Source organism: Dryas octopetala, chromosome 5, assembly GCF_963921425.1.
Source record: "Dryas octopetala chromosome 5, drDryOcto1.1, whole genome shotgun sequence".
Lineage (NCBI taxonomy): Eukaryota > Viridiplantae > Streptophyta > Magnoliopsida > Rosales > Rosaceae > Dryas > Dryas octopetala.
In genome coordinates, this window is record NC_141370.1 from 5,555,171 (window position 1) to 5,573,779 (window position 18,609).

General features: G+C 35.1%; 2 protein-coding genes and 1 non-coding gene across 3 annotated transcripts; 1 reads left to right on the forward strand and 2 right to left on the reverse strand.

Moving 5' to 3' along the window:
* The first annotated feature begins 758 nt into the window (after positions 1-758).
* Positions 759-3,782, forward strand: LOC147283742 (cytochrome P450 CYP749A22-like). The gene is made up of 5 exons (XM_086243166.1): positions 759-1,164; positions 1,263-1,492; positions 1,595-1,827; positions 2,782-3,160; positions 3,259-3,782. Exons 1-5 carry the CDS (start codon positions 882-884, stop codon positions 3,691-3,693), a joined length of 1,560 nt encoding a protein of 519 aa, XP_086099292.1. The 5' UTR covers positions 759-881; the 3' UTR covers positions 3,694-3,782.
* A 2,023-nt stretch (positions 3,783-5,805) lies between these two features.
* Positions 5,806-16,811, reverse strand: LOC147283743 (uncharacterized). The gene is made up of 12 exons (XM_086244348.1): positions 16,466-16,811; positions 14,732-14,878; positions 14,491-14,605; positions 14,238-14,383; positions 12,636-12,739; positions 10,468-10,505; positions 10,006-10,241; positions 9,371-9,464; positions 9,081-9,271; positions 8,194-8,413; positions 7,273-7,440; positions 5,806-6,451 (listed from the first exon to the last, which is right to left on the reverse strand). The coding sequence occupies exons 1-12, from the start codon at positions 16,667-16,669 to the stop codon at positions 6,303-6,305; spliced, it is 1,812 nt and encodes a 603-aa protein (XP_086100474.1). The 5' UTR covers positions 16,670-16,811; the 3' UTR covers positions 5,806-6,302.
* Positions 10,545-10,666, reverse strand: LOC147283744 (small nucleolar RNA SNORA17). The gene has a single exon (XR_015122735.1). It is a non-coding gene; the product is annotated as a small nucleolar RNA SNORA17 (small nucleolar RNA).
* Positions 16,812-18,609: the final 1,798 nt, after the last annotated feature.

Consider the following 18,609-nt stretch of genomic DNA (forward strand, 5'->3'; position numbering starts at 1 on the left):
TCTACAGTACAAACACATCTAATAGTGATGAATCTATACACTATTAATAGAAAGGTGAACTCGTCAATATCTAAAGGTCCAAAAAAGTTCGTATAACATGCAGTGTTTGCATTGTAAAATTTCCAATTTATTTGTATGTAGTTTCAAACAAGTAGATATATAAAAGTAACAAAAGATGCAATAATTGTATCAAATTATCAATACTTGTGTCAACTCTCAAGTCTCAATAACCTATAATATGCTTAATAAATTACAAGGCTGTGAAAAGATCAGAGAGTTTGTGACTCTAAAATAGTCTAATAATATGGGAGAGTTAATTTGTGACGGAAAATACTCTAAAAATGTGGGAGAGACGTTTCGATCACAAGATTGGAATATGTCTTTGATCTATATTCTATATAATGCAGCTTCACTCTGAATTGGACAGATCAATGCGAGTAAAAGTTGGTAATAGTAAGAAAGTGTTGCAAAATTTGAAACGTAGCATCTAGCATCACTTTAATGTCTCTTATCAATATATCATCTCAATAATGTCATGTACGACCCCTTGATTAAAAGACGACAATATGCTAGCTTAATTTCTTTTATTGGCCGACAATGCTGACTTTAATTAACCACGGTCCATGATAATAATTAAAATGAAGAAATTTCATGCAACCACACTCAGAACTTAATCAAAAACAAAAAAATTAACCATTGAATTTTGTTTAAATGAGGCCAAGTGCGTGTGACTTGCGGAAAAGAGAGAAAAAGAAAGGACCTCGCCTCACATGGTGATTAATACTAAGTATCCAATTTAATTTTTGAAGGCTTGAATAACAAGAGCAAGAAACTCAGCAGTGGTGCCAGAGATACAGCCAAAGAGAAAAACAAGAAGAAAAATGAGTTGGTTTAGAGACCCATTAATCAGAGTTTCAAGCTTTCTATGTGTGTTCCTTCTCTTAGCTATCCTCAAGATCTTTCACAAAATATGGTGGACTCCAAGTCGTATACAGAAGCTGATGGCTTTGCAGGGAATCAAAGGCCCTTCTTACAGACTTATCCATGGAAACACCAAAGAAATCTCCAACATGCAAAAGGAAGCCTTGAGCAGGCCCAAAAATTTGTCACATGACGTATTTTCTGTAATTGTACCACATATTCACTCATGGACCAAAATATATGGTAACAAATTAAAATCATATATAGTTTTTAATTTTTTATATCTTCATTAGATTCCAAGATATATAAATTAATTTTGGTCATTAATTTTTTTGTAATAGGGAAGAATTATCTTCAATGGTATGGTTGTCAAGCTCAGTTGGTTGTTACGGAACCTGAGTTGTGCAAGGAGATACTGAATAACAAAGATAGTGCTTTTCCGAAAAGCAACCCCCAAAGCTATCTGATGAAGAAGCTATTAGGAGATGGCCTTTTGACAACACCCGGCGGTGAAAAATGGGCAAAATTGAGAAAGTTGGCTAACCATGCTTTCCATGGAGAGAGCTTAAAAGTAAGTTCTTTCTTACACTAGTTACTGGTTAGTAATTCTTTCAAATTAAGATGCTTAATTATGTAGTTTGCAACTGATGGTTTTGTTTTATACTATTACTAGAGTATGATTCCAGAAATGATAGCTAGTGCTGAGACGATGCTAGAAAGGTGGGAAAATCATGAAGGCATAGAGATTGAGGTGTTTGAAGAATTTAGGTTGCTGACTTCAGAAGTGATTTCCAGGACAGCATTTGGCAGCAGCTACTTAGAAGGGAAAATCATTTTTGAGATGTTGATGAAGTTAACCTTCTTAACATTCAAAAATGCTTACAAAGTCAGGTTTCCTGGCATCAGGTAACTTCCATTTTATCTCTGTTGAAGTGTTGATTGAGATTCCTCTTGATAGATGATGCCATATCCCAATAAAAATGGAAAATTTTGAAAACTAGCCATTTCTAGTTGGAAAATGCTAGGGGGACCATGTCCTTGTACCACATTTATGGTACCACATGATGTGGCTTCCTAGACACCCTTGATCTCTTCTCCTCTCTTCTTCTCTCTCTTTAGACTAGGAAGCCACATCATGTGGTACAATGACATGGTCTCCCTAGCATTACCCTTTCTAGTTTGCATTAAAGACTTATATATATACAGAAATGATCACTCGTTCACTATAGAGCGGGGAATTCCCCGCTCACCACAAAGCGGGGAATTCAATGATCAAGATCGTCTATTTTTTAGGTCCATCCTTAAGGGTCGTCCATGTAAAAAATCAGCTAAATCGATAATTGTTTGGTTCTCCAAACTTTGCAGACAAATACAATTCGTCAGATAAGGTTGAAATGATGTTGACAGTAATACACTAGCTAAACAGTTTCCGATTTGGCTGATTTTTTTCAAGGGTAATCTTTGAATGATGCTCTAAAATATGGACGGTTCCGATCATTGAAATTCGTTGCTGAGTGGTTAGATGAGCGGAGAATTCTCTGCACTATGGTGAGCGAGTGATCGTTACTGTATATATATCCATTTCTCTTTAGACTTTTATAGTTCTAGTCAGTTTTCAACTAGTACTTGAACCCTGTCGAGTAGTGCTGAAGTGCTACTCGAGGAGAGCTCGAACACAATTCAAGGGTTTAATTTCTAAAAATATAAAAAAATGAAAGTTGACACAATTTTTGGTTAGTTTTTCAAAATTTCCAATATAAAGAATATTCCACATGTTGGCTTCTGATGGCTTTAAATCATATTGAATGTTGGATAATACATCTGTCATCTAGTTTTTCACTCAATATATATTACATGCAGTAAGTTCCTTAAAACCAGCGTTGAGATAGAATCAGAGAAGCTTGAGAAAGGACTACGCGACTCCATAATAGAGATTGTCAAGAAAAGAGAAAGGGAGGCAATGGCAGGAGAAGAAAACAGCTTTGGGAGTGACTTTCTTGGATTACTTTTAAAAGCTCATCATGATGGCGACGAAAGCCAGAGGATTTCGCTGGACAATTTGGTCGATGAGTGCAAGACATTTTACTCGGCAGGACACGAAACCACTGCAAGTTTCCTGACTTGGACTGTGTTTCTTTTGGCACACCATGCTGATTGGCAAGAGGAAGCAAGAAAGGAGGTCCTGCAAGTATTTGGCAAACACACTCCAAGCACTGATGGCATTGCCAAACTTAAAACAGTAAGCAATTATAAGTCTAAGATATCAACTCGATCGATGATGCATGATTTGTTCTCTGTATGTGTTTGTTTTTCATTTGTATATATGCATGCATGCAGATGAGTATGATCATCAATGAGTCTCTGAGGTTATATACTCCTATTCCTTCTGTTGTTAAAAGAAAAGTTGAAAGGGAAGTGAGAGTGGGAAGCCTCATTCTTCCTGCGAATCTCGAACTGGTCATCCCAATTATAGCACTCAACTATGATCCTGATTTATGGGGAGAAGACGTGCAACTTTTCAAACCAGATCGATTTGCACAAGGGGTGGCTCAAGCTACAAAGAATAACATCATAGCCGCATTCTTGCCCTTTGGATTGGGACCTCGAATTTGTGTGGGCTTGAACTTTGCAACCACTGAAGCAAAGATTGCTCTCTCAATGATTCTTCAACGCTATGCCTTCACCCTTTCCCCGGGTTATATTCACTCGCCCTCTCCGGCTGTTACCACTCGCCCCCAACATGGAGTTCAAGTAGTTCTACACTCTCTTTGAAATTTCAGAGCCCCAGTGCAGTATATATATCATAACAAAATATTCAAAAATATTGTTCTGGTATGTATCAATATCATAAATCAATTTTACCTTGTGCAAAATTACTATATATATAGACGAAAAGAATCATATGGTCTTTTTTTTTTGTGAGCAATCATTTGGTCTATTTGTTAAAAGCAAACTATTGATAAGGCCTTGATAAACTTATCACTGACTAATAAACTTTCGTATGGTACTTATTATTAGATTAGGACAATTAATATGGTTTTTTTTTTAACTCCTAACTCCCTTATGATGTCCACGTGCTCTGATTTCAAATGACCAAGTAGTTAATTTTAGTGAATTTTGGAAGAATATACTATTTTTATTTTTTTGTTAAGATATGTGTTTTTAAGTACAGTTGCAGTTTCAATATCATTAAATGCAATGTAATATATTGTTTTGTAGCGTTCTGATTCTTTTAGAAGTTTCTTATATCTTTGTGGTGATCTTGAAGAGTTTATGACATATTTTTGTAGTTTCTCTTATTGTGGGTAAGTTCGAATAAGTTGGATTTTGGTCATTGTGTGCGGTGCAACGAGATACTGCTATTCAGTTGAATATTTGATACTTTTGTGCTATGTTGTGTAACTTTAAACATGTTTGGATTTTGGTATTTTGTTCCTGGTGTGTAGCCATTTTGCTAGATCTATTGATTTGAGATTTGTAGAGCTATTCACATTTTATGCTTCTTGTTGAAATGTCAATTTGGTTTTGTATATCTGTCTTTTCTGTGCAGTTGCCCATTGTTGCTTTATATATATAGGTTTTGTCGAATTTGTCCTAACATTGCAAACGACATAAAACACAAGGACCGAATTGATAAAATTTTAAAACACAAGGGCCAATTGTGATTTCAGGCCAAAACATAGGGACAAAAAATTGTAGCTTACCCTAATTTGTGGATTACTACTATAGCTTTTCTTTTTCAAGTGGAGGACATCTACATTGGTAAGAGAAATACCACTACACCAATAATTTTTTTTTTCCCGGTTTTGCAACAACTCTAATTGGTATTACTGCTATAGTTAACCCAGTCATATTTATGCAAATGTTTTTGTCTTTTTTTTTACACATACATGTGAAAAATTAATGGGCTTCTATATAGGGCCCTAAACTACAACTTCTAGCAGTAAATCAGATTTGTTTCCCTATTTAAAATTAAGTCCATCATATAATTTATTTGGGGACTGCTAGGGTACCTCTGGTGCCCCAATTGAGTCTCAATTGTGCCTCAATGACATGTAATTTTATATTAACTTAAATATTTAATTTTATTAAACACATGTCATAATCCACTTGCCACATAAGCTTTATCAAAGATTAGTTCAACCTTTTTAATAAATTTATAAAACTTCTTGTATTTATTTAATTGACTTTAACTAATTTTCCAAATAATCAATACACTAATACAATATACAAAGTACAAGAAAAATGATTCACATATACAAACCATGTTATTGAGTACCGAATCGATTCTATTGCAAAGCTGCTTACTAGGCACGAATCAATCAACAAATCAATGCCAATCAACATGCCAAGAAAAACTTGGAAAAATAAATATTTTCAGATTGATCAGCATTCATTCGGCGGTTAAAATTTTGAGTTTAAGTTTTAGGTGGATTAAAATTTTGAGTTTAAGTTCCAAGCTCTAAAACGGTAAAACCAGGATTCTACACCAAAATAAAATGCTTGTTGATCAATTATCATTTCAAAGTGGACTGGAATAAAATATATTGAGAATAATTTTTTCTGTCAGATAATTGTGTAATTGAGTTTTTACATTAACTAAAAAAAACCATTTCAGCACTCTTCCGCCCATAGTGCAACAAAGTCAAAAACATTGGCGGATTATCATTTAACCCAGTTTGGAGGTAAAGGAAATGCTTCATCCACTAAAATCAATAATTTGGAATTTAAGATTTTCATGCCAGACTCATCATTCCTGCAATTAGTGTCCAGAAGGGCAATCTATAAAGGATTTTGAAATTTATAATTAAATTTAAATAATTCAACTTGCAAAAGTGAACTAATTCAACAAAATTGATGAGGTGGATATTTCTTACTCCACTATTTTAAGAAAATCAGAGCTGCTATTAATGGAGATTTTATCCACTATACAATATCCAAACTGCCACACTTCACAACTAGCCACAATATTTGTTTTGGAAAATATCATACATAACTAAAAGTAAGGAAAATACAATGTCTGGCATTATCAAAATTTGTGGCATTATCAAGGGACTTCAAAAAACTAAAAGAAAAGAATACACACGTAAACAAACGACCTAGTTAGATCATCACCTCCAAAGGCAACTTATGCAAGTAGAGCCAGAGAAAATGTTAGGCAGTAAAATAGAATCTGTGAAGAACGCCCTCAACATTCATTTACCCTGCTGGCCATACAAGTCTTCTGGAAGAGGTGGCATGGCCTACGACTGATCCTTTCGAAAACAAGGCCCAATGTAAATACGTAAAGTAAAAGGGGAAAAGGAAAAGATTATGAGAACAATGTTAACCCTAATTGACCAGTGCTGTGAAATAGTTTAAATTATCTATTGAACATCAGCTTAGTTGGTTTTCTTCTCTTCCTCTTTAACAGCACCGTCATCTGCACCATCTGTGACCTGATCGTCACCACTGAAACCAAATTCATTTACTCGTTTTTTGTCCACTGGATAGATCCATCTCTGGTATACGTATATCAGAAATATGACATCTGGCAAGCAAGAAGAATGAAAATCAGAAATTAAAGGGGGGAATAAAGATGCAAACAAAACTATATGGACACAAACCAACACATATGCTCAGACAGAACAAATAGAACAGAGTAACCACTACTAGTTTCAGATTAGCCTTTAGAATATGATACAGATACTTATAGTGCATAAAACTGTAACATGATAACCACTAGGCTGACAGGCCTAATACCAACTTCTCCTCTAGAGAAAGTCCTAGGCTCAACAAGGGGAGAACCCAAGAAAGACACTAGCCCAAGTTTTGCAGCTCAATAGCATTGCTTACCAAAGGGAAAACCAGAACAAAAGGAAAAATCATCATATGACTAAACTATATACACACTGCCTCCCAAACTAGTAGATTATTGGCTGTTCGACGATTCTCACTTCAACGTAGTGCCACCACACACTCTGAGAATTAGTTTAATTATGAGCTAGGTCATGGGCTGAAACATCAAAGTATGATTTTGGGCAACCACTGTGATTTATCAACCAACTCATTCAAATTTGAATGAGGTAGCACTTCCAACCCCAAAATACATACAAATTGTGGTATATGACTACTAAGGAAAATAAAATAAGAGCATTGCTACACTCACCAAATTTGTTTACAAAATTCTGTTAACCAAATGAAGTGGCAGTGTTTCATTTGTTAAAATTTGGGCCCATTTTGGACCTTATTAATTTCTAACAAGATACAGACATGGCGACATGTATAGAGACACATCATTTGGTTAACAAATTTGGTGAGTCTAACATTATTGATAAAATAAACTAAATAAATGTTTGAATTATATCTCACCATCACGGAAGACAGAAAGGCGATGTAGCAGTGGCATTTTTATGACAAAGGCAAATAGATCATCAATGATGGTGTTGAGGAACTTGTAAGTCATCTGCCTCCAGGGTAGATGAGCCACCGACTTCAGCTTATAGTTAATGAACAATTGAGGGCACATCATAATAAAACCTGCAATGACAATATATTCAAAACAGAGGACAAAAATTATCAAATTTTTACCACAAATAAATATTGATGGCCCAGTAAATATAACATAGGAAGATTGACATTTATGTATTATGAATCCTTGAGAAATCGATTAAATCTGAGGTTACCAAGGTAAAAGAAAACAGTATACACAGAAAAATAGCAATAGATATGACAATACCAATAGTTTAGACTTTAGGACAAAGAAAGAGTACTAATTTAATTCTCACCACAAAATCTTGATTATGCTCAGCAGCATCTGTCTATATACCATGTAGAAATTGAAGAAATGAAACAACACTTTCTGACAAGAATGAAAGTGCGACAGAAAATTGAGAGGAAACCAAGAACTGAACTGATATTTTTCTCATTAACTTGATAATGAACCATTACAGCTGATAACTAACAAGGTTAACAAACCAACAACTGCCAATTGAAGGCTACCTAGCTCAGTTGTTTACAGCTGTCATTTAGACGACTTCTACTTGCTTATATATGCTGAGATATTGTGATTTTTCTTCATTTTAAGGTTTCAGGTTAAAGAAAAAGGGATCCAAACATATAAAGTTATCCTAAATTACAGTTATAAAGAAATGTTCAGCCTAAGTGAGGCTTATATGCCCTTTCAGACAACCATAAAAAAAAAAAATAATAAAAAAATAATAACTGAAATGGTTTGAAACTATAAAAATAAGCAGAATTAGTATAATAAAATGGGTGGAACTAAGAACTTACCAAACATGTAGACACAGCTTGTGAGTGAAGAGAGAATCCAAGAATACCAGCTCTTGTGCCGCTCATACTTAAGTGAGTAAATAGAGGAGCATGCAACAAGGAGAAAAAGCACGTATGACAAATACTTCATTGCTAAATCATCATATTCCTTTGTCTTATTCCCTGCATATGACTCGCGGTCTCGGAACCTCAACATAGGTATCCTCCCAGTTCTATCAATCTGGACATGGAAAAAGACACAAATGTGGTAATCTTGTGAAAAAATGTAAGCTAGAGATCAGGATAATTTTTTTAAATGGCTGTCATGTCAGTGAGTCTAAAATATGCATAGTTTTAAACATTAACAATTAACAGCATAATGCAACATGTGGTATGGGTGAATGCTAGAACCATTTACCCAATCAACCTATATTCCTTCTTATTAGGTTGCCAATGGCTAAGCCTCCATTTTTTAATCTCTCAACAATATCCCAATTAGTTAGGTGATCCTTTCTACTCTCATCGCGTCCTTCCCATAGAAAATCCCTCATTAATTTCTCAGTCCCCCTAGAATCCTTGTTACGCAATCTAGAAAGAGACATGAAATATGTAGGAAGGCTACTCAATACCAACTAGATTAAAGTAAGCCTCCTCCCTAGAAAGACATCCTTTCTTCCATCATATACCCTTCTACTCACTCTTTCCAAGACTTTTGAGCATATAACTCCAAAGTTGATTTCAAAAAAAAAAAAAAAACATATAACTCCAAAAGAGATGTTAATAAGTCCAGAAAAAAATGAGAATGAGAAATAAAAGGCAAAACAAAGGGTGGAAGCATATTTGGCCCAATATTTATGTGGAAAATTATTCAACAATCTTTATGTGGCAGTTTGCAAACTATATGATACCTCTATGTGCATGGCTTTCCCAATTTTCCAAAACTCAATGCAGCAGCCAACTCCAGAACTTGCAAGTATCATCCACGAAGTTTCATTGTCAAGTAGATAGAGGAAGACGATGAGCTGACATATGAAGCTCACAATAACAGACTTTGCAGACAGTCCTTCCATAGACTTATTTTTGTTCCAAAATTGAATATCTGCGGAGAAAGAATTAGACTAATAAGCCATCACATATTTCTCAATATGTTCTATGAATAGATAAAACATTTAAAAAAACTGAAGGAATAATCACTCACCATTCTTGAATGCCAAAAAGTCAAAAAATGAATGAAGTATAGAAACAACCATTGTGATTCCCAGGAGGTAAGGATTTCCTTCCAAGAATACTCTCTGACAAAATATAAATCAATTAACAATTCAATAAAAAATAAAAACAATAATTATTAATTTTTGTATATAGGTGCTAAAAGCAGCAACAAGAATGACAAACAACGAAAATCCACTGGAAAAACACATTACAATAACAGAATGAAGCATATGTTAGCCTTCCTTTTGTTTACTCTCTTCATCATGAGTATTATACAAGATTTATGATCTGGGAAGCACTGTGTAAAATTGGTAAATTATTGAGATCACCTATTACCTATAGCAGAGACGAGATAAGACTATTTATTGAACGGATCTCTATCAGGTATCTTTTAGGTAACTTCGCACTAATGATTTGATCATTTGATTGTCCAAGAATGCTTATATTATTCATTATATTATATAATATCTACATATTTTATTATTATTTTTTTGAACTCTCCAATACTTGAAATGTAGTCTCATAATTTAATTTACCAAATTTCAATTGAAAATTAGAATTGTAGAAATAATTATTACAGGAAAATGCCAGAAAATCTCCTTCAGTAATAGAAATAAGCAATACCTTGAGTTCATCAGCCTCACCCTCAATCATGCTTCCATAACTACGGTGAATCTGGAAGGACTGATCAATCTGCAGGAATAGTTGCCATTTGGTCGTGCTTATAGGACCTACCTCCAGATTAAGTGGCAATTCTTTCACTGTCTCATTAATTGGTATCAACTTATCACGAAGTAACCAAAATTCATTGAAGAAAACGGTAGGGAAGTAGTTCCCAGTACTAGGCTCAACATTCAAGTCTGCAAAGCTAAAGTTAAGAAACCCAAAGCTCCACGTTTAGTCTGTTTACCTCAGAAGCCCCACATTTTAGTAATATGGAGGCTCCGGTCAAATTACTTCTTGCCATAACAACCAAAAGAAAATGGAGACAAAGGACTGTAAGAATTCCTCAACATACATATCGAAAATCACATATTCCCTATAGAAATTTTTTTAAAAGAAATATCAAAATGTTGAGAAGGATACAAGGTGCAATATTAGGTGGAACAGCATTATGAGGGTATCTGTGAAAAGAAAAAAGGTAAGAATTAGAAAATTAATTCAAAAAAATGCTTGTAGCATGGGAAAAAGAAAAATCTAGTAATGAGCAAGCATTTTTTCTCTTTGCAACCCAATGACACAAGTTGCATACAGCAACACAGTCTCTAAGAATTATTAGGGCAAACTAGCCATTGCACAAAGGAAAAACAATTTCATCTTGACTTTCCGTGTTGCTATTTATAGTTATATCCAAAGCTTTGGACTGAAGATAAGGCCGCATATCACCAAGACCATATATGCTTCCAAATCAATATTCTAAAAAAGATGAAATTTCACTTTTCATCCCTGTAGTTTACTCAACAAACATACTTTTATAGAATTCTAACCATGTCAAATTGGTCCAAATCAGACATTCTGTCCCTTATTAATGGAACAACCATGAGCCGTCAATTTTTATCTGCCAAATTACTCCTGTCCTTATAGTTTGGCCTTGATTCAGCTTTAGTCTCTATAGTTTGACCCCAATTATACTTAGTTGAGTGACTCATGTGTTTAGTCAAAGTTGAGTGACTCATGTGTTCAGTCAGCTTGTGTTTTACCAACAAAATTGACAGAATGTCTGATTTCAACCAATGTGACATGGTTAAAAACCTACAAGGACATGTTTGTTGAGTTTTAAACCATGCAAATACAATCTACAATTGCAATATTATGAAATCCAAAAATTTTCTTAAATCATGAGATTCAATAGAAATAAAAAATGATAATAAAACAGAACCACTAAACCCAATGAGAAGTAGTATAGGCAAATATATATAAAGGAAAAAAGCATGACTGTCTACAACTATAATATAAATTGCATATTCCATAAAAGCACTTGGTAAGATTTTTAATTAGGGCAATATCATCGATACACACAAATATTAGAGCTCATAGCGCTTGCAAATACAAACACACAAAGAAATGGGGAAAAACTAACTTTTTCGCTATCCATTTTCTTCCCAATCATATAGTATTTTTTTATGCAACAAAAGTAGTGACCCTTATTTTTCTCCTTATCCCCAAATATGGGCAGCAAAAGTCCCTCCTAAAGTTCGAGTTTTTGTTTGGTTGGTGGCTCTTGGGAGGGTTAACATTGTGATCTTGTTCAAAGGAGGAGGCCCTTTAGCTATTTTCACCTCAATGGTGCATTCTATGTAAAGCGGGGGAGGAGTGGGGACCATGTTTTCCTTCATTGCTCTTACTCTTTACAATTGTGGTGGAAGTTGTTTAGGGAGGTTGGTGCTTCATGGGTAATACCACAAAATTGTTCTGAGCTTTTGGGTACCTGCTTTCAGGCCTTAGGGAAGGGGAAAAAAGCAACCTATGGAGATGCTTGGTGCTGGCTGTTTTTTGGGTTTTATGGATGGAGCGCAATAGAAGAATTTTCGATGATTATAAGGGGGTTGAAGTGGAAGTTCTTTGGGAGTGAGCGAAATTCTAGGCTGATTTTTGGGCACACTCTATATCTTCTATTATGCTGAACGTGTTAGCTGTTGTGCAGTGAGACTAGTTGTGGGGCGATGTCTTGGGTTTTTTCCTATCTGAGATCAGTTTTGTTTTTTATTTTTATTTTTTTCTTTATAAGTTTGTGGATTCCTGATCCACTCTGTGTTTTTTTTTTTTTTTCACTTTTTATTTTTAATAAAAGTTCTCGTTTCTTCTCAAAAAAAAAAAAAAATTATGCTTGTTGAGTGAAGATGATATTTATCATTGATATCCAGTGCTTTGAACCAGAGAGAAATGATATCAATTTCAGTAACAATTTACTAGACCACATATGCTTTCAAATCGATATTCTAAAAGAATCATATGACTCCCACTTACAAATACCATCTCCAACTTCAATATATTAAATTTCAAAAATTTGCTTAAACTATGAGATTTAACCTAAACAACAATAATAAGCGAAACAATAAAATATACATGGAAATAACAATAATGAACCAATTAAACTTATATAATTAGTTTATGTTAGAACCTTTGGCAATACAAACCCCTTATTAAAAGTACCATAAGGTATTTCAAATTTTATATTCAGAAGCAAGTTCCTAACCACTAAACAAAATATTCTTCCAAAAACTTGTAAACTATTTCATACTCAGAACACTTACCGTGTAAAATCATCAACCAAATTAATAGTAATATTTGGTTTCCAATATGACACCCACTCCAAAGGACCACTATCTTCAGAATCCCCTTGAGTATCATCGACCACCTGAAAGTAATCAATGTGAATTTCATTACGACTTAAAACCATACCACTATTGGAAAGAATATGAAGGAAACTCATATGTTTTTAAGAGAAGTTGAAGATAAATGATAGTCCAATGTAGCACTATCAAAAATAACAGGATGGTAATCCATGTGTTCTTATCAAGGATGCAAATATCCAAATTGATGAAAATATCAATGTTCCGAATTTACAGAAATGTCAATGCATATACCAATATCCATATCGGTAAAAGTCGACCAAAATTATGGACATTTGTTCATGGGCACATTCGTGAAGTTTTAATATTCTGTACTTGTGTTTTCAAAGCCACACGCACTAGGAGCAAAATTGGACAGAACTGTGGGTGTTCAATTCATTGAAACACACACACACACACTCACACACCAATAATAAATTTTATGCTTATTAAAGAGTATTAGTGATAAGAAATCATATCAAATTTAATTCTGCCATATTTTATCTCTGGGCACACCCACTCTATATTGTTAATTTCTACTTTGTGAATTCATGACACATGCACTAGGAATAAAGATAGGACAGAATCTTAGGTGCTCAATGCGGGGTTTACCTTTATTCTTTTAAAAAGGGATGAGGAAAAAGAAAAGAACTACTTGCATTGACACTTTGACATTACCCCATAGATTTAAGCGTTGTACCGGACACTGGGAAAACTCTGGATCCTATTTCCAGTCAAAGCCACATGCACTAGAAAATGGTAGTTGATTCCAATTTCCAAGAGCTCAAAAAAAAAAACCAAAAAAAAGATTCACTACCATTCTTGTCACTCTCACGAAGGGGAAAAGGAAAGGTTTTGCACTAAATACTTGTTGGATATTTTACAGAAGGCACAAAATTAGAAGCTACAACTAAAGGATGCCCACTAAAGACAATAGATCAATCAGAACCATAATGTTTAACTCTCTTTTTTCTCCTTGCAAACAACTCAACTTACAGACACAATCAAAAAGAGAGAAAAGCCATACCACCAGTACATAGATAACATCTCCTAGTCATCCTACCTTCAAGCAGTTCTCTGAGGATGAGATCAACCAATTTATGAGGTCTTGATTGTCCAATAGAAAAAATAATAATTTGGAAAAGCCTAGCACTCACAATAGTGTCCCTTATATTATTATTACGATTACTATTAAACCAGAACGGAAGTGTGCGTCGTACTGACCATTATCAGGTCCTAAATAAAGTGAGCCAATGGAACCTTTCAAAATCTAGGTAAAAAACTTGTGTACCCAGAGGATTTTGCATAACTTATTAGATGGTAAATGAAATGACCACGACGGTATCTAAAACCAAGCGTTCAGATGTGAGATTCTTTCTAGTAATCAAAATCCAACGTTCACTCCTTTTTTTTGTTATATGAGAAACAAAACTTTCAATAAACAGATGAAAAAGGAACAAAGAAGAGGACAAAAAATAGTAATCTAAAAGCAATTTATGGAAATAGTAAATGGAAAGAACATGCCTCGCTAATTATTCCATCTTCATCAGAGTCTTTCGAGTCCCCTAGCAAAGTCCTCTTAGTCGTTCCATCCTCATCAGAGTCTTCTGAGCCCCCCAGCAAACTCCTCTTTTTATCAGCTTTTGACTTTGGCAAGTGTGTGACAATAGCTAAGATCGACAAAAAAATCATATTTTTATTTCATCAATTACCATATTCATGATATGGAAGATTTTGAAAATAAAAACTATAAATGAACTCAGGGGGACAATCTTACAGTGTGTCTTTCCGAACACAGCAAGAGGCAGATACTCCGGATCATTTGGGTCCGGAGGATAACCAGAGCGTGCAAAGAAAACATGAGCATATAGACTCCCATTATGCTTTAATTCCTGAAAGAAGAAATAATTATCTTCACATCTTTGAACTTAGAAACTTAATGGAAACTAGTATATGAGAAAATAGAAGGATCAGTGTGTGCATCGAAAATGTTAAATTTAGTGGTCTACAAGTGATACCTCAGATGGATAGTACTTCATAGAAAGAGACCTGGTACTCTCTGGTCCCCAGACGGCATAGGGAATATTAGTTTCATGCCATAAAAGTGCACGTTCACTGCCAAAGTCATTGAACTTTTCCTGTTCAGAAACATACAACCACATATCCTGGAGAGAAACAGCAATTAGAATAAATTTGGTATTAAAGAAAAAATCAGCCACACTCTAAAAAACATAAAACTATGGCAGCATTGTTGGTATAAATCTTGAGACTCTAAAGATTTAAACCAGAAAAGGGAAAGAGCGTACCATTTTTCCCTGATAAACATAAGCCAAGAATAAGTTTTTCTTTTTTTACAATCGTTTTTTTTTTCCCCCCATAAACGTTAGCCAAGAATAAGTTTTTCTTTTTTTCACATTTATGTTTCTTTGTACTAGCCTCTTGGCAAACATTCCGGTGTGTGTCAAACTGCCAATAGCCTTTTTCTTCTATTTTACCCTTCTTAAATTAAATTATTTTCTTTAAACAAAGGGCACATTTTCCCCATTACCCACCACAAATTGACAGCAAGAGAAAAAGAATTGAGCCCATGAGAAATGTCTTTATATGGGCATTGGCTTGAACCCTGAGTCACAATGCTGGAATCCCACCCATTCTTGCAGCCTGTACTTGCTCTTAATGACAACATGCCATAGGGAATCTCTCTTTAGCTAAAATCGCTATAACCATAATAGTGGACAAGCTGTCCAGTGAAATACATAGTGCATCCATAACCAAATAACTTCGAAAGACATAAAAATCCAGATACAAATAATCTAAAAAAAAAATACAAAACAACTAAACTAAGCACTAAACCGCCACCCTCCAGTCCACATGAATAAGAAAAAAAAGGTACTTCTAAATTTCCAATCCGATTGAAGCCCACAATGATGCCCAAAAATGAACTCTATCCAATAGTCCTCCACCTTTTCCCCCTATAGTTTTCAAAGATCTTTTTGTTTTGTTCCATCCAAACTACCCACACAATAGCCATCACACAACTGCACAAAATTTTTGCTCCTCCCCCCACCAAAAGCAAAGTGCTTCTCAACAAACATAGAAGTGCACAACTCGGGAATCACCCACATTACATTAGCTTTCATAAAAAATTTGTTCCAAAGCCTTAGATCTCTTGAGAAACAGACGGAAAATTGTTTCCAGACCTTATGTTAAATTGAATCCTTAATGAATAAAAAAAAAAAAAAATTCTCCAGAAAGGACTTTCCTAATATCTACCAAACAGTGGAAAATTGTTACATGGAAATATTTTCCCAGAAATTAACATTTTGTTGGCTGGAAAGCCTTTTCACAAGGTTTTAATTTTTCGTCCAAACAGAGCCTTCCAAAGGGAGTTAAAACACAACAAACCAAACATTCCTCACAGCACGATTTACTTCATTCTTTTAGAATCATAGACGAGACACAACACTTAAAATTGGATGCCTCTAGCATAAGATTTAGTTCCAAGTGATTCGCATGTAATCCCGCACATGCTTCAACCCAACTCAAGCAATCGTACATATGCTTCAACCAAACTCATATAACATAGAGAACTAACTAAGGCCCTGTTTGGATATATTTATTGAGAAAATCAATTAATTTGCGTAAACAAAAAGAGATGCAGAGTACCCAGATCTCAAAACAACCAAAATATCAGTTAAGCAATGAAAATTGAGTATATCAATAAGATATAGACATCAACTACATAAGAGTACCAGGGGTTCGGCCTTTTGGAAGATATTGGAGCTGAGTTGAGCGGGGTCCGAAGGCTTTTTGGGAGAAAAGAATTTGGAAGCGAAGTACCAAAACACTGCAATCCTTATGACTCCAGTGATGGTCTGACCAAACCCTCCTCCTGCTTGCTGTTGCTGTTGTCCGCGTTGTTGGACTTGCCCTTCTGCTGGCGGTGGCGGCGCCATCTTCTTCTTCTTCTTCTCAGCTGGGGCTGTGCCTTCGCTGAGATTTGCTTTCAGAGAATGAAACACAGAGCGAGTTTTTGGTGAGATCGAAGTGCGAGAGATATTTGTATTGTTTATTATTGCTTTTCTTTGATCTCTAGTGTTTTGGAGAATCTCTAATTCCACTGGTTTGCCGACTTAAAGCTTACCCGAGCGAGACATGTTTAACTTTGCTTCTCTCTTCTTTCATTAAATTACATGTCTGGTCGTCTATTTTACTCTATTTTTTATTTTGGTCCTGCTTAGTTCGGGAAGAGTGCTGTTATTTGCACACCTTTTTGCACACCCTCACCAACTTATTTTGTGAAATTACTTAATTTACACAAAAGAAAATTACTTTAAAGGACAATTCACATCATTTGAAAAAAAAAAAAAAAAAAACTCTCCTTACATACCTTAAACTCAACACTCTTAAACCACAACTACACACCCTACCCTCAACCTCACCTCCAACCACAACCAAAACACACCCCACCCGTGACCCCACCTCTATCCCAAAATTGCTAACACTCACCTCCCGCCGTCAACCCGCCTTCATCGCCGCCATGCATCATCTCTCCACCATAGCCATTAGAAGTTGGAGGCATGCCCTAACCTAAAATTTTTGGATTTGAATGTAAATCTAATGCTTTCTTATCTAATTTCAATTGGTTAATCAATCCCAATACCTTTTTTGTATGTTTGCAATGATTTGGAGTGAGGTTTTTTAGAGTGCAAGAGTGAATTTTATGGTTATTCATTTTTGGATTTGTAGGTCGTTCAGCACCGGTCTGCTCAACATTTCGGTTTCGTTCGATAGTAAGCTGTCGAACCTTTCAGTTTCGTTTGGTAGTAAGCTGTCGAACGAAACTGAAAGGTTCAACAGCTTACTACTGAACGAAACCGAAATGTTCGGTAGCTTAATACCGAACGAAACTGAAATATTCGGTAGACCAGTGCCAAATGACCTACGAAACCCTACAACCCAAACCCGAAATTTCAATCTTGAAACTTAGAAAACCCGCACTCCAAATTATCTCAAACAGAAAAAATAGGTCTTGGGATGGATTAACCAATTTAAATTTGATAAAAAAAACCAAGATTTGCATATGAATCAAAATTTGCATATAAACTATGGGTTGACAACAATGGCTATGATGTTATATTAAGGTGGTGAGACCAGCAACGGCAGATTGACAGTAGTGAGTTGACGGCGACTTCGACGGCTGAGTTAACGGCGATGGTGATTGGCTCCGATGATGATGTTGGTATACAGGGGTTTGTTCTTGGCTAGGATCGGGTGAGCGTGAGGTTGGGGGTGGGGGGTGGGGGTGTGTATTGTCTGAAAGGGTTGAGTGGGTGTGTATTGTTTGAACGAATTGGGTGGGGTGTGTAAGAGAAATTTGGTAAGATTAATGAGATTTGGGGTATTTTGGTAATGAGAGGGGTGTGTTAAAGAGAAATTTTACATTTTAAAAGATAATATGAGGTGTGTAGGAGAAAAGTGTGTGCAAATAGCAGCTCTCTTCGGGAATTTGAGACTTAAAAATGAGAAAACATTTTCATTCTCATGTTTGACAATTATATCCTATTTAATTTATAGGAAAGTAATGCCTCAAAAGAGGGAAATTAAAACCCCCTAACCTAAGTTCTATAAACAATTGAAAAACCAATTATGTTGCATACCCTTCTCTATTATATATATAATAAATAAGGTTATAAGTGAAAAAATGAACAATTTTTGTTTCTGACTCCTGCACAAACAAGGAATAGAAATAAAAGATACTTCAAGTTGTGTTTGGATGAAGAAGTTTGAAATTATAAGGAATTTTAAAACGATGAGATTTGGAAAGTAACTTATTTGCATGGTTAAGCTATTTCAAATGATGGGATCTAATTCTCGGGTCAGGGGTTCAGGTCCA

Excerpts from the sequence above, each read along its gene's own strand:
- LOC147283742 (XM_086243166.1), top strand. The coding sequence starts at position 882 with ATGAGTTGGTTTAGAGACCCATTAATCAGAGTTTCAAGCTTTCTATGT. Across the intron at positions 1,493-1,594 it reads TCCATGGAGAGAGCTTAAAA|AGTATGATTCCAGAAATGAT; the intron begins GTAAGTTCTTTC and ends TACTATTACTAG. Across the intron at positions 1,828-2,781 it reads GTCAGGTTTCCTGGCATCAG|TAAGTTCCTTAAAACCAGCG; the intron begins GTAACTTCCATT and ends TATTACATGCAG.
- LOC147283743 (XM_086244348.1), bottom strand. The coding sequence starts at position 16,669 with ATGGCGCCGCCACCGCCAGCAGAAGGGCAAGTCCAACAACGCGGACAA. Across the intron at positions 14,384-14,490 it reads TGTGTTCGGAAAGACACACT|CTATTGTCACACACTTGCCA; the intron begins GTAAGATTGTCC and ends TGTCGATCTTAG. Across the intron at positions 10,506-12,635 it reads TTGGTTGATGATTTTACACG|ATACCCTCATAATGCTGTTC; the intron begins GTAAGTGTTCTG and ends TTCTTTTCACAG.